The sequence below is a fragment of the Acomys minous genome, assembly GCF_964271855.1.
Source record: "Acomys minous genome assembly, chromosome: 1".
Classification (NCBI taxonomy): domain Eukaryota; kingdom Metazoa; phylum Chordata; class Mammalia; order Rodentia; family Muridae; genus Acomys; species Acomys minous.
In genome coordinates, this window is record NC_140483.1 from 50,635,001 (window position 1) to 50,662,659 (window position 27,659).

General features: G+C 39.9%; 1 protein-coding gene across 3 annotated transcripts in view; it reads left to right on the forward strand.

Moving 5' to 3' along the window:
- Nucleotides 1-27,659, forward strand: part of CRB1 (crumbs cell polarity complex component 1) — a 166,372-nt gene that overhangs the window by 46,247 nt on the left and 92,466 nt on the right. For all 3 annotated transcript variants that reach the window (XM_084788399.1, XM_084788401.1, XM_084788400.1), the window contains exons 4-5: nt 633-772; nt 8,057-8,239. In XM_084788399.1, the coding sequence (XP_084644525.1) occupies nt 633-772; nt 8,057-8,239 (323 nt within the window). The remainder of the gene's footprint in view (nt 1-632; nt 773-8,056; nt 8,240-27,659) is intronic.

Here is a 27,659-nt window from a genome sequence, read left to right on the forward strand (position 1 = left end):
ATCTCAGTCAAGTGTCCAGATCCATTTTTAATTTTTACACCACAAAATCCTTAAATAAAAATTCAACAACTCTCCCCAGCAGGTTGACTTTTGGCACTGTGAGACAGTTTTAATCAGTGAATGATTAAAAATAAAAAGACTAAAATAATCATGTAACCAAAAAGCCACAAACACCATAATCACAATATACTTAGGAGTGCTTCTGTTGAGTAAAAAAAATGCTTATTTTTAGAATAGATCTTATTTGGTACAAATAATTACCTACTAACTTAAAAAATACTAATAATTTTATTTACCATATTACTTTATAGTTACCTAGTACCCAGATTTACAGGAAATGATGTTCTAATCTTTTATATATATTTAATTATCACAGTGATCTTATGATATAAGTACCATAGTCTTAGTATGGTAGCTTCCAAATAGTGTTGGATGAAGCGTTACTGTCATTTACTTAAACAATAAGGTATTGATGTAGAAACATTCAACCATGTAAGTCTACAGAAATAACCCCATGGTGGTTTTGAGGCAAGTATGAAGAGTATGTCCTTTGTGTCAGGTTGAAGGACAAATGGAGGGAGAGAATTTTAAGATGACCAAGAGCTGACATGAATTTTTTATTTGCTCTCCAGCTACCACTGTGACTGCACAGGTAGTGGATTCACAGGGACACACTGTGAGACTTTGATGCCTCTTTGTTGGTCAAAACCTTGTCACAATGATGCCACATGTGAAGACACTATTGACAGCTACATTTGTCACTGCTGGCCTGGTGAGTGACAACTACTTTACCATTTTTTTTTATTTACACTAGAAACAAGTTGTTTATAGAAATTAAATTAAAAATTCTTGTCATCAAAGGCATTTAAGCCAACATTTTCTTCAGCTTTACTCAGTGAGTTGCATTGGACATTGCCCATACAGTATGGATATTGTACTCCACACTATGTAAGACAGGTGACCACAGCCAATGACTAGAACCCTCTAGGTTGATGGCAGTAGAAGGTTGAATTCCACATAGTTTTCATGAAGAGGCATTCACTAGGGTGGGTTTTTTAAAAATTCACCTATTCTCCCAGACACCAGAAATTTATAAAAGCACACCAAAGTGTTAGCCTTTTAAGAGATTGTTTTATAGGTCACCAAGAAGAGACTTGATATATCCTATGAGCATATACAGCGGGAGGAGGTCCCCCTCAGTCACAGACATAAGGGAGGGGAGTAGGGGGAAAGCGGGAGAGAGGTAGGAATGAGAGGATACAAGGGATGGGCTAACAATTGAGATGTAATATAAATAAATTAATAAAATATTTTTAAAAAGAGATTGTTTTATAATTAATTATTCATGTCGTTAGTCAACCTCACAGTCATGCTGCCCAGAAAGTACATTGAATATTCTTCTCAAGATAGAAGGACTGCTATCAACAAGAATATGCATTAAGCATATGAAATTTACATATAACTATGGAGTAAAGATATTACAAGAGCCATCAGAAAGCAGTCTATAGCACTTGATAAACATTACTGGTTAAGTGGAAAATATTGTTATTAATCCTGGAAGACAACTTGCTGATGTGTTTTTAATCTAATTCTCACTAAGGTTTCATTGATAGAAATGACAACTATAGCATTTCCCCTTTCTTCCTCTTTAATCCACTGAGAAAGATTGGAAACTTATGAATATTTCAGATTCTATTGAATAGACTCATGACCATCTATCTCTGTTTCCACTGATTTTTTTTTCCTGGTCAAAAAGAGAGAGAGAGCAATAACCCTGTAGTTGGAAAGCACTCATGAGATGAACCAATACAGTTTCTAATAGCTTCTGGTTATGCAATGTTTACTGTCTAGGGGATATTGACTGACATTTTTGCTCAATGTGCAAAAAGAAGTTTTGAATTCTTTGGTTTGAAAATATCAGTATGCTCTGTTTTACTATTTCAGCAAATGACTAGGAGATACCTGCTGTCGTCTGGCCAACATTATGATATCAAATACTGATTTAATAAAAACTATACCATCCTATATTCTCATCACAAAAAAATTCACTGTGAGTGACACATTTACAAGGGTTTGGGAGTCAAAGGGGCATATCTAATTCTGATAGGAATACAGTATGGAAAAATACAAGTTTAGGTACATTAGAGAGCTACAATAAAATTAAATATTGCCATTTAGAAAGTGTGACCGAGCCTAGACCATAATGGACTCACTGACTCTAAGACTTCGGACAAGTAACTTAGCCACTCTTCAGGATGTTTTTTCCTTATAAAAGGTAGGTGTTGACAATGACGTTCACCTCCTTGAGTTGGTTTAGAAAAAAACTCCAGGGATGAAATATAAAGACCTTAAGTCACTTAACATAGGAGTCACTCAACAAACAAACGCTAAGTAGTTAGTAAAATTAAGTTGATTATTCCATTCTGTGCACTACAACTAGAACCAAGCTGCATGTTACTTGTTTTAGGAGAGAGAGAAGGTAGAGGAGGAGGAAGAAAAAGGAAGGGAATAAGAAATGGGGTGGGCACACATAGAAAGGGCCCTGTTCGGCCATAAGACCTTGGTTGACTATTTAAGACCCTTTGACTGTGTTGGTGGAGGGGAGAAGGGCAGCCAGATCTCAGGGATACTCAGCTACCTTGAGAATACGAGTCAAGAAGGTTACATACCCAGACCTGTTCTTTCACAAAGAGTTCTCTTGTAGTTTAGTGGAAGCTAGTTGGGTGAAATAAAACCAAAGATGTGAGAGATTTTTAAGCATAGTTGAGAAACTTGCCAGGCTTAAGGCAACAGTTGGTAGGACAGGGATGAGAAGGTGAGTTGTTGTTATGGTTTGAATATAAAACGTCACCTACAACACATGTTCAGGGAGACCCTTTCAGAGGTGGGATCGGCTGGCAGAAGTGTGGCATTTGAAATGGTTCTTCAGAGATTATTTCTAACATTTAGTCCTTGCTGCCACATGTTTCTGCTATTCCTGACTGAGGCCCTTCCTCCATGCCTGCCCTACTGTGATGGACTGGGAGCCTCTGAAATGAGGAGCCACAACTATTCCTTTCTTTAGTATGTTGGTCCTGTAGTTAATCACATCTATGAGAAAATAATTGACACAGTGGCCATAGGGTCATGTAAGAGATAAATGACATGGGCATATTCAACACTATCCAGAATCTGGTTTTCTTTCTGAAGTCACTGCATGGATGTAGGTTACCCTAGATAGAAAAGTAAGAATGTCTTTGTACCCTCTGCCCACTGTTGTATATAATGAGATTTAATGCTACAAGCCACTTTATAAGTAAGAAAAGACCATTTCTTTGACTGTAAAGCCAGTGCAAAAAACAAACAAACAAACAAAAAAACCCCAAACAACAACAACAACAACAACAAAAAAACCTCATTGGCTAGAATCACAGCTACATTTGTCTAAAGTCCTTACTTCAAAAGTAAATAATTTTAAGAAGTGACCATCAACTAAATGTTTATCACATAAGTTTTCCTGATGCTCAGACACGATTGGATATGAAACAAACAAACCAAAAAAACACACACACACACACACACACACACACACACACACACACACACACACACAAAATCGGAGGTATTGTGCTGTTTCTTCGAACAGAGATTTATAGAGAAACTTGTTAAAAATATTGACTGTGGTCTTGACTGAAGAAGTCTATTTATATCTGGTTAAAGAGAACAGCAACTAAAATTCCCCCTGGAGCCTCGGTGGTGTAGACAGAACTGGCAAACACATAAATCAGGCCTTTCTCCGGGCTCCCAATTGAATGAGATAATACACAAGCCGGAAAAGCAAGGAAGGATTTATTGTAGTTCTAAATCTCTTCCTAACCTGGCTGATGTGTGAGGCTTGAGTCTTAGAATAAAAAGAAAATTACAAACAGCCCATGCTTTTTTTTCCTCCTTCAGAAAGTCCACTGTAGCAAACAAATTCCAATGCATAGCAACCTACTGTCAGAGCTGTTGTTTACTAGCTGCTTAGAATATGCAAGTATGATGTAGAAGTATTATAAAAGCAGACATTCTCATTGAAGAGATCCTGGGGGTTCTTTGGAGAGCCCCACCATAAAGAATTGTGAGATCTCTATCTGACATGTTTCTTCGCTCCTTTATCCAAAGCTTGAGTTTCTTCTTCGGATTGTTGAGAAAGGCCCCAAGGGTTACATAAAATAAATATATTAGATGATGGTGCAAGAGGATTTATGTTGCGGTTATTATTTGAAACAGGATCCACTCAAAATTTTATTAGAGTTACAAAATGAGCAATCATATTGTATTCTCATTACTGGCTCATTAATAGTTAATTTTCTAGTTATGCACTGAGCCGGTTATAATTTAAGTTGTTGTCATTTTATCCATTAATTAGTACCATTTATTCTTACTCAGTCATTGATTGAAGGTCAACTATTTATGTATTGCTGGGTGGTGAAGTGTTTAATAAAATACACACAATCCTACTTATGTGGAGCTGACAATCTGTTGAGGCAGGCAACTATACAAGCAAATAAACACATCATTAAAAGTTGTCAAAAGAGCAATGGAAGAGAAAGACTGAGTAACATGACAGGAAACCAAGGCGGCGGCTTATTGTGTTGTGATCCGAGTAAGAAAAAAAAAACATAGCATGAGGGAAGGTCTGAAAACTAAGGAAGAGTCTTCCAAGAAAAGGCTTGCAAGAGAATTTCCCAGGAGGGAAGGGAGCATTTGCTAAGGCCGTGGGGTAGGGAGCATCCTCAGGGAGGAAGAGCGGGAGTTGGATGAGGAAGGGGTGATGGGATGGAAAGAGCCCGTATTCCAAGGGAGCTCTCAGTGAAAAAAGAGGGGGCTATGATTTAACTTACAAGTTTTATGATTTAGGAATATAAATGCTTCCTTAAAAATAAGTTTCCTGGTGAACTTAACTTGATATTACAGATGCTGCTTGTGTTGTAGGTCTGGGTCCCTCGAAAGACTGCATGCATCTGTTTCAGCAGCTTACAGAGTAACTGATGCTTTTTCAGTACCCACCATCACCATGTCAGTTCCACTGAATTTACATTTTGTGGTTAGCACTACACATAGCCCAAGCAAATAAGATTAAACCTCTCAATGGATAAAACAGGAAAATGATATAAAATGTTTTGGGGGATCAAATACTAAAGTTGGTGTTAACTATGGAAAATAACTAAGCTAATATATTGTGAAAACTTATGTTTGGTGATAGCAAACATCCAATAGGCATTCAGATCCTCTTGCTGGTGATATGACAAGGGTGTTCTACCGTAGGGGCCTCTGTCAATCTTGGCTACAATGATAAACTTGCATAACCTATAACATAGAAGTTCCATTTACAGGCCTCAACTCCAAAGCTTTACCCAGACACACAATATTGCATTGTAAGCTGCATTATAACCTGAAAATGAATGCTTGCACTGTGGCACGTCCACATTTTGGGATGCCTCGTGATATCTAGACATTATGAGTTAGATCTGACTTAGGAATTTAGGAGTAAACAAAGCAAGGCATGAAAGGTCACATGAGGGACAATTCTTTTTATGTTAGATCCATATCCACACACAGCAAAGGCACATGTCTAAAGACACGAAAGCAGATTGCATAGGGAAATTCTTTTGTGTTTGATGTTTTAGTTTCTTATAAAGTGGTAAGCCCTTTATTTTTAAATTCTTGGCCTTAATGAAATGACCTAGATGAATCTAGGAAGGTGTAAGATAATGTACTTTTGGATGCTGGGTGATAACTCTGACCTTTAAGGGGAATCTTAGGGTTTCTATTGCTGTGATGAAACACCATGACCAAGGTGACTTGGCAAGAAAAGGTTCATTTAGTTTATACTTGTGCATCTAGTTCATCAGTGAAGGCAAGAACTCTAACAGGGCAGGAAACAGGGAGGAAACTGTGGTAGAGACCATGGTAGAATGCTGCTTACTGGCTTGTCCGTTCCCCTGTGATGACCCTAGCTTGTGTCAGGTTGATGTAAGACTAAGCCAGCACAAACTGACCCCTTGTCAACTTGACACACAACATATAACTGTTAAACTACAACCTTTCCTTTTTTGTTCATGCCCAAGAACACACTTAATTGTAAATACCACAATATAAAAGATTTTGTAATCTTAAAAGGTTCTAGTCTTACAATTTTAAATACTTTAAAGGTTCTGTCTCTTTAAAATATTCAAAATGTCTTTTCAAATCCAAAGTCTCCTTCAAGATCTAAATTCACTATTGTGGTTGGTGCCTACAAAATAAAAAATAAGTTAAACACTTTCTTATTTCAGGAGAGAAGAGTCAGGGAATGTTCACAATCATATCAAAGCAAAACAAAACTCCAGCAAGTGTAACTCACTCAATGTCCAGTATGTGGGATGCACTCATGATCTTCTGGATTCCTTCAAAGGACTTAGAACACTTCTCTGGCTCTCCCCTAAATAAAGCACACAGCTTGTCTCCTGGGCTCCTGCTGGCTGTTCAATTCCTGCCCCTGTTCTTGGTGGTTCTCCCATGATACTGGCATCTCCAAAATGTTGGGGCCTTCTGCTGCAACTGGGATGCACTCTACACAGTACCCTCTCCTGGTCTTATCCTCAAGGACTCCAGCCTTGCTAACCTCAGCTGCTCTTCATGACCCCTTTATTCCTTCAAAACTAGGACCACCTGGGTGATTCTTTTTTTTTTTAAAGATTTATTTATTATGTGTACAATGCTCTACCTGCGTGGGTGACTGCCCACCAGGTCTCATTATAGATGATTGTGAGCCACTATGTGGTTGCTGGGAATTGACTCAGGACCTCTGGAAGAACGGACAGTACTCTTAACCTCTGAACCATCTCTCCAGCCCCCTTACACTACCAAGTTCAGCTGCAGACGTAAAGCAATACGCTGGCCACCTTTGGAACACAGCTCGTATGTGTTGCCTTAGAGTCTCAGTAATCATGTCTCAGAAAATTTCACTTTAATAATGTCGGTCTCTTGTTAATCACTGCTAGTTTCTCAGCTCCAGCTAACCAGCATCAATTGTCCCAGTAAAGCAGAGGTTTTACTTCAGTTATTACTAGTGTTTTGTTAATGACTTCTGATTCTTCAGCACCAGCTAGCCAAAACCACAGATTCTTATCTCAAAATAACAAACAGCCCTCTCAACTTTCAAGTTTCAACTTTCAACTCTCAAACTTTCCTCTGAAGGTTCCTAAGTTAGGCTCCAATGTCTGCATTTCTCTCAACACTTATCTTCCAAAATCCCACAGAACATCCCACCAAGCTTTGAACACCCTACAGCCCAAAGTTCCATAGTCCTTGCATAATCCTCCCCAAAACAATGTGGTCCAGTCTGTCACAGTGATCCCCCACTATACTGGTACCAACGTCTATCTTAGTTACTCTAACCTTTAAGGGGTACCTTAGGATTTGTAATGCTGTGATAAAACACCATGACCAAAGCAACTTAGGAAGGAAAGGGTTTGATTGGCTTCTACAGCTATTCCATCACTGAAGGGAGACAGGGCAGGAAGCTGAAGGCACTAGATGACGCAGAGACCATGGAGGATGCTCCTTACTGGTTTGCTCCTTCCTCTCCAATGACTCTAGCTTGTGTCAAGTTGACATCAAACTAGGTAGCAAGAGGGATGCAGGGTTGGCTGTGTGGGTACTGCTGACTTTTCAGACATTCTATTTTGAAAGTTTCATCTTAGAAAGGATTGTTTGCTAAATTGCAGTTAATGGTTTTCCACTTTGTACAGTGTTCAGAATATATGATAATTATCCTGAAACTCCATTTTATTTTAAGCCTCACTAACTAAACCTCTCTAAAGAGCACTGGCCGAAATCATACATCATTTAGAACTTATTTTGCATCCCTTATCCACTGCTACTAGAATCCATTTCCATGGCGCGCCCTCTTATTGGCTTCCCCTGCTAGCTTTTTGAGGGTGGGCACCTTGCTAATTGGCACTAGCACAGTGGTCAGCCTTCTCAAAGACATGTGCTTGGCATTTCCTGAGCTTTGACTCAGCAGCATCTCTGAACTTTCATCCTGCAGGATACACAGGTGCCCTGTGTGAGACAGACATAAATGAATGCAGTAGCAACCCCTGCCAATCTGGAGGCAAATGCGCCGAGCTCTCCTCAGAGGATCTATACGGACACATTGCTGGCCTGCCTTCCTCCTTCAGCTACCTTGGAGCCTCAGGCTATGTTTGTGTCTGTCAGCCCGGATTCACAGGTGAGGCCAATGAAACTGGAAACAACTCCCTGTATTTCATAGCAAAGAATGGATGTAGTCACATGGCTAATTAGAAGTAAAACCTGTGCTGTGTAAACTCTGGGCGCCATGGCACAAAGGGTCCCTCTTGTGGGCATGAAACATGTCCTGGATCACATGTAACTCCTTAAGTCATGCGGAAAATGTAAAGTATGGGCTTGGAGACGGATAAAATGAAAATCATTCTTCTGAGAATTGCTGTCCACCTCAAATTCTTCACCCTAGAGGTAAATACTATCAGCAATTCTGTGTGGTTGAATCTGAGCTCAGTGCTATGGTTTATTCATATTTGCCAGCAACGTTATTATGGCTATGACCATGTGCATGAAGAACAATTATCTAGCTTCAAATAATCTTACTTGACTGTTCTGCAGCTAACGCCAATCAAAACACCACATTTCAGTGGCTTCTCTTCCTTTTAAAGCACCGTCCCTAAACCTGAAGGTTCATGCATGTCTATTTTCCACTGAAAAGAGGCATTTGTATCTGATGTGTATTTTGGAACTCTTAGAACTTTTGAAATAGCGCCTCAAATTGTTAATAAGTAGTAATTTACCCACAATTGCAAGGTGCCAAAGAGAAAGGTAATCACAATTACTTCTGCCCCATTTTTTTTCTCCATAGATTAAATATGTGTTTCAGGAAATACGTTAGTTGCTCTTGAGGATGTCTGGGGAAAGCTAATGATGCATAAAAACCAATGAGGTCCTCTTCCACCTGGGATTCACCTGATTTTACTGTTTCATGTTTGAAGATGATGGACTTTGATTTGTGATGGTGTTTTTGTCCGGTTGCTGGAGAAGCTTTGCCTGCTGTTAGCACTAGGATAATCTATATAATCTCTGACCAGTTTCTGACATATGTGCTTTTACCTTCATGTGTCTTATTTTTCCAATTATGTTGGCCTGTAGAAATCAATATGAGGTGTGAACATATAGGTTTTCCTGCAGAATATTTATGTAGTTACCTCGCCCTTAAGAACATTTCATTACTCCATTTCTATTTCATACTCTTATCTCCGTTTTCTTTTAAAAGTTATTTGATTCGCATAGATTGATTCGTTTTATAGAGCTGCTTCTCATTCTTGGAACAAAGTGGAGATTATATTCGAGTAATCCCAAATATTAAGTTGGGGTTATACAAAGGAGATTCAATGAAAGTGAGAAGCCGTTGTTGAATTTCCTTACCAGAATAATAACATGGCTGAACAAGGGGTAGAATGGCCTAGAAAAGTCAGAATTGATGAACGGCTGTCAATAATGACTATATTAGTTAAAACATTGACTACCCACAACTTCAGTGGCTTAATGAATCAGCATTTTTTTTTTTTTACTATGTGGAATTCCAAAATTGTGTTCCCATTATCAGTCCTCACCCAGAGATGGTTCAGTGATAAAGTTATCACACTTCTGCACAGCAAGCCACTGGAGAAGGAAAGTGGAGTGTGGGGTTTTGGTGGTTTTATGGGCCAAATAATGAACAACCCTTCCTCTGACTTCCATTGGTCAAAGTTCACTCATACATCATATTTAACTACACAAAGGGTGAGAATCACACCCTAGTTTGTACCCCAAACAACGAAAAAGCAATTTCCATGAGCAAGTGTTCACTACGAAACCATAGATAGATTTGGCAAGATGAGGGTACAAGCTGACATTGTTTGCTCTTTCCATACCGAGCCCTACTTTCAGTGCTAATTTATTTTACTTTTGTTTCTTTCGTCTTCTTAGATCAACCAGTTTAAATAACATTAGTAGTTTACCACATTGTTTTAATAAACAATAGGGGAGGCCCATGTACGATCTACCAAGTAATCCCAAGGAAACCTTTTATAATTCCACCAGCAATGTATGCTTGATTTTGTCAAGCTTCATTAGTTGCTGGTCGTCTGTGTTGTTGACTGGAATTTCCATGGATGCCCACCAGATCCTGCAGATTGTGCTGCCTACAGACATATTTTGTACTTTTTATGAATTTTCTGTCTGAACAGCTTACTACTCACCTAGAGAGTTGAAATCCCTGCCTATGATGACTGATTTGTGTTTCTTTATGCTCTATCAAACTGTGTTTCATGTATTTATGAGGCTCTGCTGTGTGATGCACAACAGACTCTCCCAGGGAGCTGATCCTTCTGCCATTATGCAATGTCCCTATGTCTGTATTTACTGTGACATCTACTTTATGTTATGTTATTGTAACCACCCCTGGGGTTTTACATCTTAGGTTCCCATGTTATATCATCCCCTGTTCTTCTATTCTCGATCTACATGTGACGTTGGATTTGTAGGTCCTTGTAAACAGCACATTAAACAGCATAGTATTGAGCTGGTTTTAAAATATTATTCTGCCAATCTCCCCTTATGGTTAATATGTTTAGATAATTTTACATTTTAGTATATTACAGATAATCTAGTGTTTGTTTTCTGTTTGATGTTGGTGTTTTTCTTTATAATCTTCTGTGAGGTACTTGACTCATTTTTTTAAAAAAAATTTATTAATTTATTCATATTACATCTCAATTGTTAGCCCTTCCCTTGTATCTTTCTATTCCTCCCTCCGCTCCCTTCCCCCCTTCTCTCTTCCCCTATGTCTGTGATTGAGGGAGACCTCCTCCCCCTATATATGCTCTTAGAGTATCGAGTCTATTCTTGGTAACTTGCTATCCTTCCTCTGAGTGCCGCCAGGCCTCTCCATCCAGAGAACATAGTCAGAAAAGGGGCTCCAGATTTCCTGTGAGAGTCAGATCTCACTCTCCACTCAATGGTGGAGAATATCCTGTTCATCAGCTAGGTCTGGGTAGAGGTTTGAAGTTTACTGCCTATATTCTCCTTTGTTGGTGCCTTAGTTTGAAGAGGACCCGAGGACCCAGATCTGCCTGTCATAAAGTTCTTCTTGTAGGTTTCCAGGACCCTGTGGATCCTTCTATTTCCCCATTCTTCCATGCTACTCTCACCTAAAGTCTCAATAGGATGTCCTCTCCTCTGACCCACTTTCCTGGTAAGTAAAGTTTTTCATGGGACGTACCCCTTGGACTAGTGTCTCGATATAAGTGAGTATATACCGTTTGTCTCTTTTTGCTTCTGAGTGAACTCACTCATTATGATAAATTCTAGTTCAATTCATTTGTCCACAAATTTCAGGAATTCCTTGTTTTTAATAGCTGAGTACTATTCCATAGTATAAATGTACCACAGTTTCTTTATCCATTCTTCTACTGAGGAATACTTAGGCTGTTTTCATGATCTGGCTATTATGAATAAAGCATCTATGAACATGGTTGAGCATATGTCCCTGTTGTGTGTTAGGGCATTTTCTGGGTATATTCCAAGGAGTGGAATAGCTGGGTCTTGAGGAAGCCCTATTCCCATTTTTCTGAGAAAGTGCCAGATAGCTTTCCAAAGTGGTTGTACTAGTTTGCATTCCCACCAGCAATGAAGGAGTGTTCCTCTCTCTCCACATCCTCACCAACATGTGGTGTCACTTGAATTTTTTATCTTAGCCATTCTGATGAGTGTAAGATGGAATCTCAGTGTCGTTTTGATTTGCATTTCTCTGATGACTAATGAGGACGAGCATTTCTTTAAGGGTTTCTCAGCCATTTGATATTCCTCTGTTGAGAATTCTCTGTTTAGTTCTGAGCCCTGTTTCGCAATTGGGTTGTTTGGTTTGGTGGCCTTTAATTTCTTGCTTTCTTTATATATTTTGGATATTAGATTTTTACTTGACTCATTTTTAAAATTTGTCATGTTACATATATTTCATATTTATTATTTTGTGTTTGTCTTATCAATCTTCCACTGCTCTGAGGGGAAATATAGAAACCTGAGATCTATTCAGGCCTTTTCACTCTCCTCACTTTAGGGCATCATTGTTTTGAGGATCAGATGATCTTTCAATTTTTATTTTAATCACTAATGTGGTTTTAAAAATGATATTGCCTATATTTTGCTTTCTGTTTCTTCTTTCTTCCTGTGACCTCAATTTTTTGTTCATTTTCCTTCTGTTCATTAAAGAGCTTCTAATCCTGAGGGTGACTCACTGTTAGTGATGACTTCTTTTATTTTCTTGCCAGAGAAAGAATGTATTTTCTACTCATTCTAGAAGTAGTATTTTGCTATATATAAAATTGGTTATGACAGTTAATTTTATTTAGAAGTGTGTGCTACTTTCTTCTGTACTCCATAGTTTCTTTTTAATATAATACCTTTTCATTTATTCTTTAAATTTTTATACATGTATACAATGTATTTTGACAATATTCATCCTCCCATGCCAACTTTTCCTGGAGCCCTCCCCCCACATTCCCCAGCTAATTTCATGTCCCATCCTCTTAAATCTGAATAAATTCATCCTACCCATGTGTACATTGGTATAGAGCTATCAACTGGAGCATAGTTATCCAATCAGAGGCCATGCTCCCAATGTGAACTGACTCCTACTAGCAGTCAGTCATAGATTGTCAATAGCTCTTCAGCAAGAGATTGGGGCTCATGTACCCCTTTTGTATCAATGCTGCAACTTTAACGGGGTTGATCTTCTGCAAGCCTTGTTCAGTTAACCACAGCTCCTGTGCATTCATGAGTGGAACAGTAATGTCCTATCCAGAAAATAGTGTTTCACCCCAGTCCACCCTGACCTGTGGTTCATTATCTTTTTGCCCCCCCCCCATCTGTGATATTCCCTGAGTCCTGGAGAAAGAGTAAGTGAAATGTATGTCTCATTTAGAGCAGAATACTCCATAGATGCTCATTGTTTACACGTTGTTCAGTTGTGGATCTCTGTATTAATCTCCACTACATAAAGAAGATTATCAGACGAGGACTGAAAGCCACGCTAACCTAAAGGTGGAGAGATATTTTCAAGAGAGTTTGTTATTGTGTGCACTTAGTAAAATAATATTAGTAGGCTCACCGCTAGAGCCTGTAAGTTCCCCAGTAAGAATTTTTAGCCAGAATTACAGTGCCAATGAATTTCCACCTGTGAATAGGCCTGATTCCAATTAGAAAGCAATTGGTTACCTTTAAAACATCCCTGCCACTATTGTGCCCATTCCCTTACCTTGCCAGGCTGTTCGGTGTGGCTTACAAATTTCACAGTTGGGTAAGATTGCTGATGACTGTTCTCTTCCAGAAGCGTACATAGGACCTTCCTGAACTATGAAAGCTAGCCAAAGGGTAGAAGCATGCAACTCAGTTCCAGCTTTATTCCACATGTCTTGTGATCAAAGTGTGTGATATCTTCTAGTACTAAGGATGGCTGAGAAGACTGTAGAAATGTGCTGTTGTATAAACTTTCAGAAAAAATATACATATATAAGAATTTAGAAGGGGGTGGCTGGGAAAAAGACACCCAAGCTCCTGCATGCGGGCACCACTACGATCCACAAATGTGTGACAGGAGAGGTGGGAAAGATGGAGTGGTGGAGAAATGGGAAAGAAAATAAAGCCAAGGGGTTCATACACTGTGGAGAAAGGTAGAACTGGAGACTCAACAGTGGGGAGGAATAGGAGGATACGAGGAGCCTGAGCAACCACCTGAGGCCATGGGGAGGTCCTGGCCTGGGCTGCCGCCAAGGGCCCTGTCTGATTTATAACCCTACTGCAGCTGGGGTCGGTGTCAATGTCTGTGGCCCGAGTTGTCACCAAAGACCAAGCAAATGTCTCTGGTCTAGACTGCCACCTGAAGCATTATAAAGAGCTGGCCCTGCCCCTTGCCTGAACAGCACACTAGAGCTGACTCTGGTGGTATGGGAGTGCAAGTGAACTGGGCTGCATGGCAGGAGAGCAGGAGAGCTGGCCCTGCCCTTGCTGGCTGTGACATTGAGTGAGCTACCAGGGGTACTGCTGGAGAGCTGGCCCCGGTGGTACAAGCACAGGGCTTCACGTTGGCCCACCCCCAACATCTACCCCATCTATGACCTACTGGAGCATGTGAAAGGGCCAGTCCTTCAGGTCCAAAGCTGCAGGACTCAGTGCAATGAACACATGCAAGTAAAGATGTGTGCACAAAGGGGTAGACTGTGTGACACACTACAGCTTCCACTAAAAGATTATTTTTGTTCTATTTTATTTTGTTTTGTTTTAAACAGGAGGTTGCAAGGGCAGATCCATACGAATGGACAGGGAGGTGAGTGGGATTGAGGTGCATGATGTGAAGTTCACAAGGAATCAGTAAAAACTGACTGCTAGGTACGGAATACCTTCTTAACACTCATGAATTCTCTCAGAATCTCTCCCACAATGTAGGCTCTTGTCATTGATCTTGTTTGAATGTCATAGTTTCAAATGTGTCACCCTCTGTCATTGAGGCGGTGTGGTTTCTCTGTCTGTAAGTATTTTTCCTTTTTCTTTAGTTTTCATAAGTTAATTTGTAATGTGCTTTCATGTTTCTGTATTTGAGCTTATCCTACCAGTGATATCCTCAGTAAGCCACAAAGCTTTTTAGTTGCTATGACAACCAGATGTGAGTAGTCCATCTCATAAGTAAGTTTTTCTTGGTGTGTGGTTTCAGTCCATGAGGACTTGATGGCATTGTCTTCAGTATCGTAATGAAGGGAGGGAGACATTGTGGCGGGTACTGTGTGGCAGAGGCGGCTTCCTTACCTTGTGTCAGTAAAAAATAAGAAGAAAAAAAAACAAGAAGAAAAGCTGGGATCCTAGTGTTCCTTACAAAGTAGTGTCCCAATGACCAAACACACTCCACCGTTCTAAGATTTCTCCACACTCCAGGCTTTCAGCATGCAGGACTTTGGGATGAGTGTTCAACAAACCATAGTGCTCAGCTTTTCAAATCTTTGGGTTTTTGTTTTTGTTTTTGTTTTTGTTTTTGCCAGATTCTGTGAAAAATTTTAGGCCATTTTTTCACTAAATATTTTATCAACTCCATATTCTTGTCCTACTCCTAGAATGATAATCATGTAAATATTATGTCTTTTACTATTTTTATAAAAGTTTCTGAATTCCCTCCGTGCCATTGCTGTTATCACTTTAGTGCTCAGACTGGGCAAATCCTATTGTTCTGTCCTCAAACTAATTCCCCTTTCATCTCTTTTCTTATGAATCCAAAGAATTATTTCTTCCATTGTATTTTATGACTATACAATTTTCATTTATGTGTCATAGTCTTAGTAGTCAGTATTGCTTTTGTTTATCTGATGCTGTTGAACTGTCACTGGTCCTTGCTGATGTTCCTTGAATGGGTAGTAGTTTTTCTTAATTGATGGGGTTAGAATATGTGTGTGTGTGTGTGTGTGTGTGTGTGTGTGTGTGTGTGTGTGTGTGTGTGTGATATACCAAAAATAAAATAGTAGGTTATGTTCCTATATGTCTTTCTCAAAGGTATTTAGTGTTAGCTATTCTTTCTGTTCCTGAGTATTGTGATGAGCTTCTCCACGCCACTGTTATATGAAACATATCTCTTCATAGATGCTAGAAGTCTCAGGGTTGCTGAGGGAATAAAAAACATATCCATCTGCTAGTAAGACTCACCTACCCTACCAGAGACATTCTATATCTAGAATCCCAAGGAAAATCATGCTATAGCACTGGCTTGGCACACAATGGTCCCTAAATGGGCAGAGGGTGCTACTTTACTGGTATGGCTGGGTTCAAGATCCATGGGGATAAAGAAGCATCAGTGGCTGGGCAAGTGTTGGGATAGACTTCTTACCACTGGTGTAGTCCCTTGTGCTGAGTGAGGTCTTGCAGGCTGAGGGATCAGGTAAAGGCGGGAGCATTTCATGGGTTGTTGTGGTAGGGAAAAAAAAGACAAAATTAGACAAGTAGTAAAGAAAATGTATTTGTGTTCATGATGCCAGACAGAATTTAATGGAAATTAAAAGAACCTAAATAGCGCAATACATTAGTATTTTATGCAAGTGCATGAGCTGTGTATGAAAATTGAAAGAGGTTCTGATGGCCTGTGCTTTATCCTTGAACTATCCTCTTCAACATGAATTTGAAACCCTTGAGTTATATTTTAAGTGTTGGTGCTTCATTTTGATCCTGCCTCAACATATAGTTATATGAATAGCCTTAACAACTCTGTCTCCTCAACTCCAATTAGCATCTATTCCAACTAAGAAGGGTGACACTGCATCTCTGGAAAGCTACACTGCCGCTTCTGAGGCTGCTTCACCCATCTGCTCCCTATGCTGAAAGAACCGCTGTGGGCAGCAGGGGCTCCTGAACATCCTGGCTCCAAACCCAGAAGCAGGGTTCCTCACAAAACACCCGGTGAGAGCCACCTGGCAGAGTGGCTACACACAGAGCACCGGTCCCCAGGTTCAACTGCTTTAAGCACATTGTTGCTAAAAATGTGTTCATTTTTTCGTTAACAATTAAAGCCTGTGCCCATGTAAAAAAAAATTAATGTCTGCTCTTCTACCAAAGCCCAACTGAAATAGCCACATAGGACCAAACATCCCCTGGAGCTTGACGCAGGCATGAAGCAGCAAGGCTTATGACATAGTCACTACTGTCTCCCGGTGAAGTGAAATTTCCAATAGAATCCATCCATCTGCTGGAAACATCTTAGGCTCATTGTTCTTAGGGACACATTTTTTCCCTTAAGATTTAAAATTAAAAAAGATTCAAACATAAGAATATAAGTTCTAAGTGAGTTGAATAGATGTATTTTTTTGAGTCAGGTCATCACCATGCAACTGTCACTGGTCTAAAGTTCACCATGTGCCATGTAGACCAGGTAGGTCTTGAACTTGCAGAGATCTGCCTGCTGCTGCCTCCAGACTGCTGGGATTAAAGAGTGAGCCACCAAAGCTGGTCCTACTGAACAGATATTTTATACATGTAAAAATTCCTAACTCTAAATATCAAACTTTGCAAACAGGAGTGTAAATGAATCATGAAGGAGAATCTAAAGCTATTTTTTCTTGTTATAGTTTTTCTTTTCTTTAACAGTCTCTCTCTCTCTCTCTCTCTCTCTCTCTCTCTCTCTCTCTCTCTCTCTCTCTCTCTCTCTGTGTGTGTGTGTGTGTGTGTGTGTGTGTGTGTGTGTGTGTGTGTGTGTCCATGCATACATGTGTAGGCTAAGTAATAAAGTAAAAATGTACAACTCTAACTGAAGTTCCATGCCTTCAGCATGGCCAGTCTATGTGTACAGAAGGTCACTGGGATGGATAAAGTTTGGAATTGGGCGAGTGAATGGCTACTTTGATCTAGCTGTGTTATGTCTTGAGATCACTACAATCACGTGCCTTTATTTAATTAGAAATCAAACTTTGTTTCCCTATCCTTATTTATTTAGCAAGGAGCTTCCTTAACTCCGTCCACCTTTTTTGCTTTGGCCCATACCAAAATTAATTCTATGAGAAAAACTCCTGACACTGTATACAAGCACACATCTTTTTGTGTTGTTCTTTTACCTTTCTATGTTTTCTGTAAAAATTAGGGTAAGTATATAACCTCTTTGTACACAGATGAATTTTGAAAAACATACTTATTGACTGATTAGTGTCATCTATAAAAATATGAAAGCAAAGGGAGAAATTCAGCAGCCATGGATTAGAAAGCTAAGTAAGGTGGAGGAAAACATACATTGGTGAGACGAGATGACAGAGTCTATAAACATGTAAACATGTTGTGTCGAGTACCTTGGCCACTTAATCAGCTGAGAATTCTAATGTCAACTGGAAGTCACTCAAGATAGGAAACAGCATAGTTGAGTGGAGAGTGGGGTCTGACTTTCACACAAACTCTAGTGCCCCATATTTGACCACGTCCCCTGGATGCGGAGGCCTGGTGGCACTCAGAGGAAGGATAGCAGGCTACCATGAAGAGACTTGATACCCTATGAGCATATACAGGGGGAGGAGGTCCCCCTCAGTCACAGTCATAGGAGAGGGGAGTAAGAGGAAAATGGGAGGGAGGGAGGAATGGGAGGATACAAGGAATGGGATAACAATTGAGATGTAGTATGAACAAATTAATAAAATATATTTTAAAAATAGGAAACAGCCTGTGAGTAAATAATCAGCAGATAGATACCAACTCAGGCCCCTGTGCTGACCAAGAAATCTGAGAAAATAGTTACTTTTCTAAAACAAAAGAATATGACCACGGAAGACCCTTCAGCAGGAGGTTGATAACTGAAGTCTTAGCCACCCTCAGCATCACAGCACACGTGCTACCTTTGAGACTGCAAACTTGATGTGTGGATAGTTTATACAGGGGTTGTATTTTCACGTGGCATACGGGGTCACCCACACTCTAAGGAGCTGGAGGGAAGGTGGTAATTTCCAACTACAGCAAGGTGCTTGTTAGAGTGAAAAGCTGAAGAGACTTTTCAGATTCAAGTCTTTAGACCCTGAGAGCTGTGCCTTCAGTAGATCACACTGCAAGCCCTCCTTCACTAATTTTGCTGCTCAGGACCCATCTTGGCATCTCTAAAAGTTGTCTTTGAGCATGTTAGTTATGTGTAGGAACACTCTTAATGGCTACTGTTTTGCCTACCCTTCAGTTCTAGATACCTGTTTTGTAACAACTGTTTGCTAGTAGAATCGTTTTATCTGACATAACACAGGCAGGATACTAGAAGCACCTACCTGATGCTGCATTCTTTCCAAACTACAATATATGTAGTCATCACATCTTGGTTCAAGGTTAAGTTTTTATTTTTGTTTTGGTTTAGTTTTGGTTTTGAGACAGGGTTTCTCTGTGTAGCCTTGGCTGTCCTGGATTTGCTCTGTAGGCAGTCTGCCTCGAACTCACAGTGATTTACCTGCCTCTGCCTCATAAGTGCTGGCATTAAAGGTGTGCACCACCAGGGTAAGTTTTTAAAATCATGAGATGAGAAATGTTCTTATTGAGTTAAATATCTGTTTCCTAAAGCATGTTTGTAAGACCTTGTGTTAGTTAGCTTTAATAGGAATACTGTTGGTAGTGTAAAAAGAAAAGAAAAGAAGGGAGAAGGGAAGAGAAGGAAATATCAAAGACAATCAACTTGTAATAGAAGAGATTTAGTTTAGCTCCCGGTTTAATAGATTTCCATTCATGACGGACTGGCCGTATTGTGTTGATTCTCGGTCAAGCAGCATGTCATTAGCTGCAGCATCCCTCACTACTGTTCACCTCAGGACCAGGGCATGAACAAAAGCAGAAAAGGGAGATTCTTTGTGTCTATGGCCACCTGGCCCAGATCTGTCTCTCCAATGTGTTTACCCAGGAGGACAAATCTTATCAACCTTATTCTTCCAAGATCTCTACTCCTACGAGCAATTTGAATGTGGCTGGAAAAAATTTCACCGGCCAAATACTAAACCAAGCGTCACTTGGTTAAATGTATGACCCAAAAGCGCTGATGGACTCTTGGTCACCAGACCACAACCTTTCTAGAGTTCTGCTCTTCAAGATGCCCTTTATCTCTCTTCTCTTTAAGTCTCTGACGTTTCTTTCCTCTTTGTTATTCTAAATTGATTATTGTTTCTAATCTTACAGAAGAAAAACAACCACCTTGGTTTTCCTCCAACAAATGCACTAATCACTTATCTTATTCTCTTCACAAGCCTGTAAGTCATCCTGTTACTGTGTTGCGACTGCTGGCAAAGCAAATGAGGCCTGGAACAGAAAACCAGGCGTAGCATAGAACATGAGCGCTGTATTAATTCTTCTTCTTGTTGTGGGAAAATACCTGACAAAACCAACACATGGGAAGAAAGGTTTTCTTTTCCTTCATGGTTCATACACAAGGCCCATCATGGGTGAGCAGGCATGGTGGCCGCTGGCTCTCTTTGTGAATCATGGAGCTGGCAACATGACTTGCTGTATACCTACACTCTGTAGAGGTTGCCTTCATTCACGTTAACTGCTGAGCCTGCGCTGAGCTAAATGCCAATAGATTCTGATATTACCTTTACTATTGAAGAAACTCCTGTCTCAACATTGTGTGAAAATTGTTCTCCATCATCTCTGATTGGTCAATAAAGAGTTGAACAGCCTGTAGTGGGCAGGAGAGTTAAGGAACTTGTAATCCCGGTTGGCGCAGATGGGGATAGAGGTTGGGGAGGGGTAAGCCAGGGGGAGCAGCGAGAGGAAGAAGGTTGCTGGCCCATGAGGAGCTACCATTGACGACAAAGATGGAGTAGAACAGCCAGGGAAAGACTAGAGGCAGGTAATGGGCACACATGTGGGAAGCAGGCCAGACTAGCAAGGACAGGATAGAATAGAGGAGAATCTGCCCAGCTATAGTGCTTTAAAGCTATTAATAAATGCAACAGGTCTCTGTCTCATTATTTGAGTGCTAGAGTGGGCATAAAAAACATTAGTTCAACATCACTAGGAAGTGTAAAGAACTCGCCTGGAAATGAGTTTGGGTATAAAACACTCAGGACCCGTGCACCAGAGAACCCCTACTCAAACTTAGACTTTACCCCCTAAAGCTTCTCAACACAGGGCCACCACTTAGAGACTTTCTGTTTAAATTTGTGAGCCTGGGAGATATTTATAGTCAACCTATAGCATGCACCTCATTTCTGTCAATTACTCCTGTACTCAACTTCCACAGAACTGACACTATATGCACTTGGCAGATTTGTGTCACAACCAAGAAAAACTGAGTGGAGGAGTTTCATTTCATCTAAGCAGCCTTCTTTTTGACCCACATAGAGACAGTGAATTACCCATAAAGTAGCTTGTTACAAAACTTCCGTGGTAAACACTAGTCAGAAATTGCAGTTTGGAATTCCCAGCAAGACTTACAGGGATACACAAAGCCCATGGCGGAGATTGCCTCTTCTGGCAATGCATCCCTTGCCCCACATCCTGTGATAATGACACTCCATTTAATACCCTACTTAATCTGAATGGCAAAGATCTGTTGAATTAGGCTAATGCTATTGTTTAAATAAGTCTGTTATCAGATTACTATAAGCAACAAATTAGGTCAACTTGTAGTATTGATTTAAACTCTACTCCACAGGACTCTGAACTCAGAAAATTATAAACACACACACACATACACACACACATACACACACACACACACACACACACACACACACACACACACACACACGAATGTCTTATTTTAAACTGCCAGAATATAGTCACGATCCAGTGTTATTCATTGGACTCACAGAATAAGGGCAGTTTAAGGGCAATAAATACATGAGCACTCCTAACCTGCAAAGTGGACCTGCCTACAGTAGAGGGCATGAGGTCCTTGTGCTCACAGACAGCACCAGGGAAGGCAGAAATGCTAAACGTACAAGCTTTTCTCTTCAATAGAAACAACTTTTTTTTAATAACCTGGAGATCTTTGATATCTGTAGCTATTATGTTTATCTCAGACTCCTGAGCATTGTTTCTTAGGACCCATTCTTATGAGAGAGGTCTCATGCACTTTGCAAAAGTATTTACTATTATATTTGCCCAAGACTCTTCCTCCTCAGACCTTTATCCTGGGCATTATTTCTCAGTCAACAGAACTCATGCTTATGGAAGAGGTCATAGTTATTTTGCAAAAAGGCATATACTTTGCAAAGGACTTTTGATGCAGCCACACCTTAAGCTTTATTGTGATAATTGCCATGAGGAAGCTTTTTCCCAAAGTCGTATTGTGCTTACATCATAAATACTCAGTCAAAAACAAACTTCTCAGGGTCAGACTCTCGATTAAGTTTGAACCAAGACCAGCTAAGTTATGTTGAACTGAATTTTCTTCTTGTCTCATGCAGATTGTTACCATGCCAGCTATGGTACCGCAGGGCCACCCACAGCATGAAGATCTGCTGCCCCCACACACAACACAGCTCTAAGTTGGAGTTTGTTGTTAGGCTAGATTTAGCTCACTGCTGTTTTGGTTTGGCTAATGTGATGCATTGAGCAATCTCACTGAATAGTGGCAGGGCCAACTTTTATATAAATCTGCGCAAGCATCGGGGGATGTGCATGCATTGGGTTTTTAAGAGTGACATGAGCTTTTAGGGCTCTGTTTGTACACACACACACACACACACACACACACACACACACACACACACACACACACACACAGTTTAAAAGAAGACAGATACTCAGGAGCAATTGTAGATTATGTTTATCATGGCAGCATAGCATATGGTCAGCCAGCTTTAAAAAACATTGTTCTTTTCCTCTACTGCATGGGGGTAGATGGTGGTCTTATGGTGGATTTAAATTGACATTTTTCAGCTGCTTCAAGTTTTACCTAGACAGCATCATTTTCAGCCACTGTGCAGTGCTGAATTTGAAGAACAAAGTGAATCTAACTTCTCCTTTTCTAAACTTTCTGGTCTCTAAAGTGTACTACTTTGTCTTTTTGCCAAGCATTTATTCTGTCCTATGTTTTTCAACCAAAAAAAAAAAAAGTCAGTGAGAAAGCATTTGCAAGGCTTGTGGGTATATAGTCTAATGGTAGATCATTTGCCTACCATATGCGAGACACTGCAAACATTAAAACACACCATCCAAAGATAAAGTAGAAATCCACCATATTTTCTGCTTTAGTAAGTTGAATCACTTCATCAAAAGTATATTCAACCAAATGTTTATTATTTTTATGATGCAAAATCATGTGGACTCAATAGTCACTTCCAAGTAGCTGAATCATAGTTCAGTTTGTGTCTCTTAATCTCTATATACGATGGGATTGCTGCATCAAATTGCTGTCAGCCTATCTTTCAGGGGAAAAAAAACCCTACAGACTTGTGACTGGTCATAACAGAATAATATGCTTTTAAAATAAATGTGTATAACCCTTTGACCTTCTTATCTTTATCATTTATTGGTTATTAGAGGTGGAAAATAGGAGATAAATCTTTCCTGGCAATGGCCACATTTGATTTGATCGCTCACCAGTTTGTGGCTATCTGAAACCAATAACGAATACAATCACTTTATTATTAGCACCATGTGTTGTTCTCTGAGGACTTTTGACTCGAGTACTGCAGATACATTGTCTGCTGGATGAAACCCCAAGGATCGCTATGTATTTCTGTCACCATGCCCTCCCACGGAGAGCAGAGTGAACAAATCCAGTGCAAGTTGAATCCTACCCTCTGTCTGTCAATTTCCTCCAGACTGACATGTAGCACAATGGGACTCCCTTGTTTCCCAGCACTGTCACTCGTCTTCTGAGAGTGGGGATGTAGCTTGAATCAGAGTCTACAGAGTCTTTTTTTTTTTTTGTCTGTCTCCCAAAACCATCCCAAAGGTACCTTCTGTTTGCTTGTTTGTTTAAAAAAATCCGTGTCTCATCCAGTATGTCATCTTTGTTGCCAGAACGGCTGAGTGTGAAATTTATAAGCAAATCAGCTAGCCTGCGGCTGTTTCTGGATTTGTGGTCAGAGACAAAGGACACAGTTAGTTTTGTATGGAAGGAAGTCTGAGCATCACGGGTGGGAGGTTCTTATTGCATGTGAAGGTAGAGTCAGGAGGATCAGAAGGTCAATGCCTTCTTTGACTAAGTGGTGAGTCTGAGGCCAGCCTGAACTATATGAGACCTTCACTAAAATTAAAAGGGGGAGGGGCAAATGACCCTTGTTATTTTGCCATGCCTTAATTGTCCCTATATCCATGGGCATATGGACAGCACTAATTGGAATCTATGTTATAAGTATTAATAGCAACAAAAATGTCAAGTTAGGAGGGAGATGGAGTGGGCACCACGTGCAGCTGGGGAAAGGTAGCTGCGGGTGGGCATGATCAAAACACGTGATATGATGAAGAACCAGCCTGTCCATGTCTGAGGCTCAAAAGCCACCTTATAATAAAGACAAACTAGGTCCATTCCTGTGTATGACTAAGGCTCTGCTTCTCTACCCCTGGGATCTGCACACCCGTGACCTTAACTACAGATGCTTCTGTACTGCCTGTTCTAGGAAACGGCGACCATGTCTTGTTTCAAAAAGTTGTTTCTTACCATCTTGCACACCCACCTCTGTTTCAAAATGTCATATGACCACCTATGGATATCCTATTATGATTATGACTGCCTTGTTATGCCCACTTTGCAACCATGTCTTTGTCTTCAGAGGTCATTAGGACTAACTTGTTGCTCCTTCTCCTAAAATTCCACCTTGCGGGGAAGTGGCTCATGTACAAAAATAAAAAAGCTTGCAGGCCAGTGGTCTTTCTCCTCCCATCTTTGAGATTAACAATAAATGCAGGAAAACTTCAAAGAATACATCTAAACTACTTGATAGAAGCTCCACATAAATCTCGGGACTCAGTGGCAAGTACTAACCAAGCTTATAATGTCAGGGGAGTTTTGCCTGCAACAGTTAAAACTTTATCACATCTTAGGAAGAGTTCTTCATCCTTCTAAGCCAGGTATAATTAGTTGGGACTCAGAACTCTTGCTCCAAATATAGTCTATGACAATTTTGATGAATTAAATTTTCTATTCCAGTTGACACAACACAATTTGAAAAATGTGTTCTCTAAATATCCGATTGATCCTCGGTTTTCAGGAACATGTAACACCTTAAGTCTCCCAGGCTACTTCCTTCCAATCAAGGACTTAAAGATTTGCAAAGGACAAACTCGAATGTAATATAAGTGCTTCTGTTTTGTGGGAAAGCCTTAGATTAAAATGAAAAAAAATTAAAACCTGACTGAACCATTTATTATGATTGTATTTTTTAGTGGATTATTTAACACCTGCTGAAGTTATTGCTGAGGGAGTGATTCGTATCATGGGTGCAATGAAATGCTTCATCCTTACTTAGGTGCTTGCTGCTGCCTGCTGCCACTAGCTCTGAGCCCAGTGTGATGAAATTCTAGTCCATTGCGATAAAAGTTATTTTGCCTGTTTGTTCTGTTACTAGATCTCTCCTTGTTGAATTAACTTTTCAAGGCAAAGACATAAGATTCTGTTGACTATGATGAAGTTACTTGTTTGCTGTACTCCATTTTGACTTTTTAAATTTGATCTACCTTGTGTATAAACAAGGGGGCGGGAAATAAACAGGATTGGCCTGTGTAGGCTGGCCTTGTGGGCACATGTGAAACTATCAATATCTTCCTAGCATCACATTGTGACATAAATCCTACCCAACCTGGGGAGATATTTGAACAAACCAAAAATTTCTGCTTTCCACAAAGAAGCTTTTATATTAATTAAACTCATACTTTAGGTCAATATATGTCTATTATTGAATTTTCAGATAGTGTTGCTGACATATTATAAACTAAATTGATTATTTTATTTTTTCTTTCGTATCTGCTTGTTTGTTCTTGTTTTCTCTTTCTGCCCAATTACAATAGCTCTTAATAACTCAATTGTGTGAATAATCTGGAGATACAAACCTTTACTTTTTCTTCAGAGAGAGAGAGACAGAGAGAGATAGAGAAAGAGGGAATAAAGTTGCTTGTTAAGTGCTTCAGCCATGTACCCTTCAGCCTCCATTTTAACCACTCTGTGGTTGTCTCCCTTCAACAAAGAGGATCTGATGAAACATCCCATAAATGGCACACACACACTTCCACTGAAACTACATATGCTTATTCCCTTTGTTTTACTTATAATTAATTACCTCTCTCAAAATAGTGGTTTACCTTACACTGACAAAACCACACTAATACAATTATAAGAAGTCCTTATCTTGGTTTTTGTTTTCTTCATTTATATCTATTTTTATTTTCATGCCATATACATGTAGAAGTTTGAGCTTGCAGCTTAAGAGATGGCTCAGCTTGATCAATTTGTTATCAGGGGAACACATTGTATGTCTAGGCTGCGTTGGTACCTTCTTTTGAAGGCAGCAACCGGGGTCAAATTTAGATCATAAAAGGTTACATTCAGTTTGAGCAAAAAATTAATTGCATCTTAGTTTTATGCATATGGATCATTTGCCTGATTGAATGTCTGTCCACCACGCAAATGCCTGCAGAAGGCAGAGAGGGTGTCAAATCTGGAGTTAGGAGCCTGTCGTGAGTTGCCATGAAGAGAAGCCAGTGGTCTTAACTGCTGAGCCATCTCTAGCCCTTGAGCAATAATTTTTAATTAATTAAAACTATCAGACAGTGGAAATAGAATAAAGTATCTCTACAAAGAAGAATGATTCTGTGTGACTGGGCTTGTATTTTGAATAAGAAAGATGAAACCCTACCCTGGGTGGTACTTGGGAAAAATTGGCATTTCTTAAACTTCTCCACTGTGGAATTCTTATTGCTCAAGAAATGTTTTGTGTGACTTGTAGCGTACAGAAATATAAAAATATTTATACATGTTAAACATTTACTGGTAACGAAAAAATGCATTTAAGACTATTCCTTGGTGTACATATAATTTTACCATTTAGCAAAAGCAAAGCAAATTTATATATTAATGAGATGGATTTGTGTGTCTGCGCTTTATTGAGTCTTGGATGAACATTTCAGACTGCAGGACACTGGTCATCTTCAGGTTTTTTTTTTTTGGAGTTGATCAATATTTCAACTTTATGATCATCAATACTTAGAATAACACATAAATGGAGAAAACAAAATGACAGAAGCATGTTCAGGGCCATCTTAGACCATGAAGAAAACTCTATTCTAATCCCAAACCAAAATTGTTTAATAAGTTACATGAAACTCAGCTCAGTGACTGGGGTATGGAGAGGTTGTTTGTGTCAATCATGGTCAACTCAAGATTTCTGCAGTGTTCTAGGGAAGTGCTCCTTTCTGGCCTGAGTGAAAATGGTTTCAAGGCCACCCACTGTTCACTAAGGCACAGAATGGTATATAATAATAGTAATAATAATAGTAATGGTAATAGTAGTAGTAATGATAATAATGATGATAATAAAGTTTAATAAGCATTGATAGACATGGCTAGGATGGTGCCTTCTAAAATGAAGAGCATACTTCAACTGCAGAGAGCTATGGTTATAGGATAGCTCCCTAAGGAGTCTGTGGAGTGTTCAAACCAGCTGGTGTGGGCAAGAAGGCAGCCTGTTTGCCCACGTGGCTCAAGGCAATTCAGATCACTAAGGAAATACTTAAAGGCTAGCAATTAAGGAGTTAAACTGACTTGTCCTCCAATATCTTAGCCTACAGGAAAAGTAGATGTAAAAAGCAATGTTTACAATGGAATCTTAACATTAGCAGTAGCCTAACAAGGCCTAATTCCTGCCACAGTGACAGAGAGAGAAGTGGAGCCCTCTCCTCTGTCTCACAGATGCTAGAGACTTGCTCCCTAACAAGGACTGGGATGGTGAAAACCCTAAGGGTGTGTGTGGCGGGGGAGGGTGTATCTTAGATCTTTCAGTCATTTGGACAGGTGAAAGACACTGGACACTTCCTACACTTTCTTCCTGAGGATGTGGTACCCTTGGCCAAATGCTCCAGTCCTGATGTGCCATCGCAGGACCAGCAGAGTGAGTGAGGCAACCATGGGCTGAAGCATCAGGACAAAGTGGGAG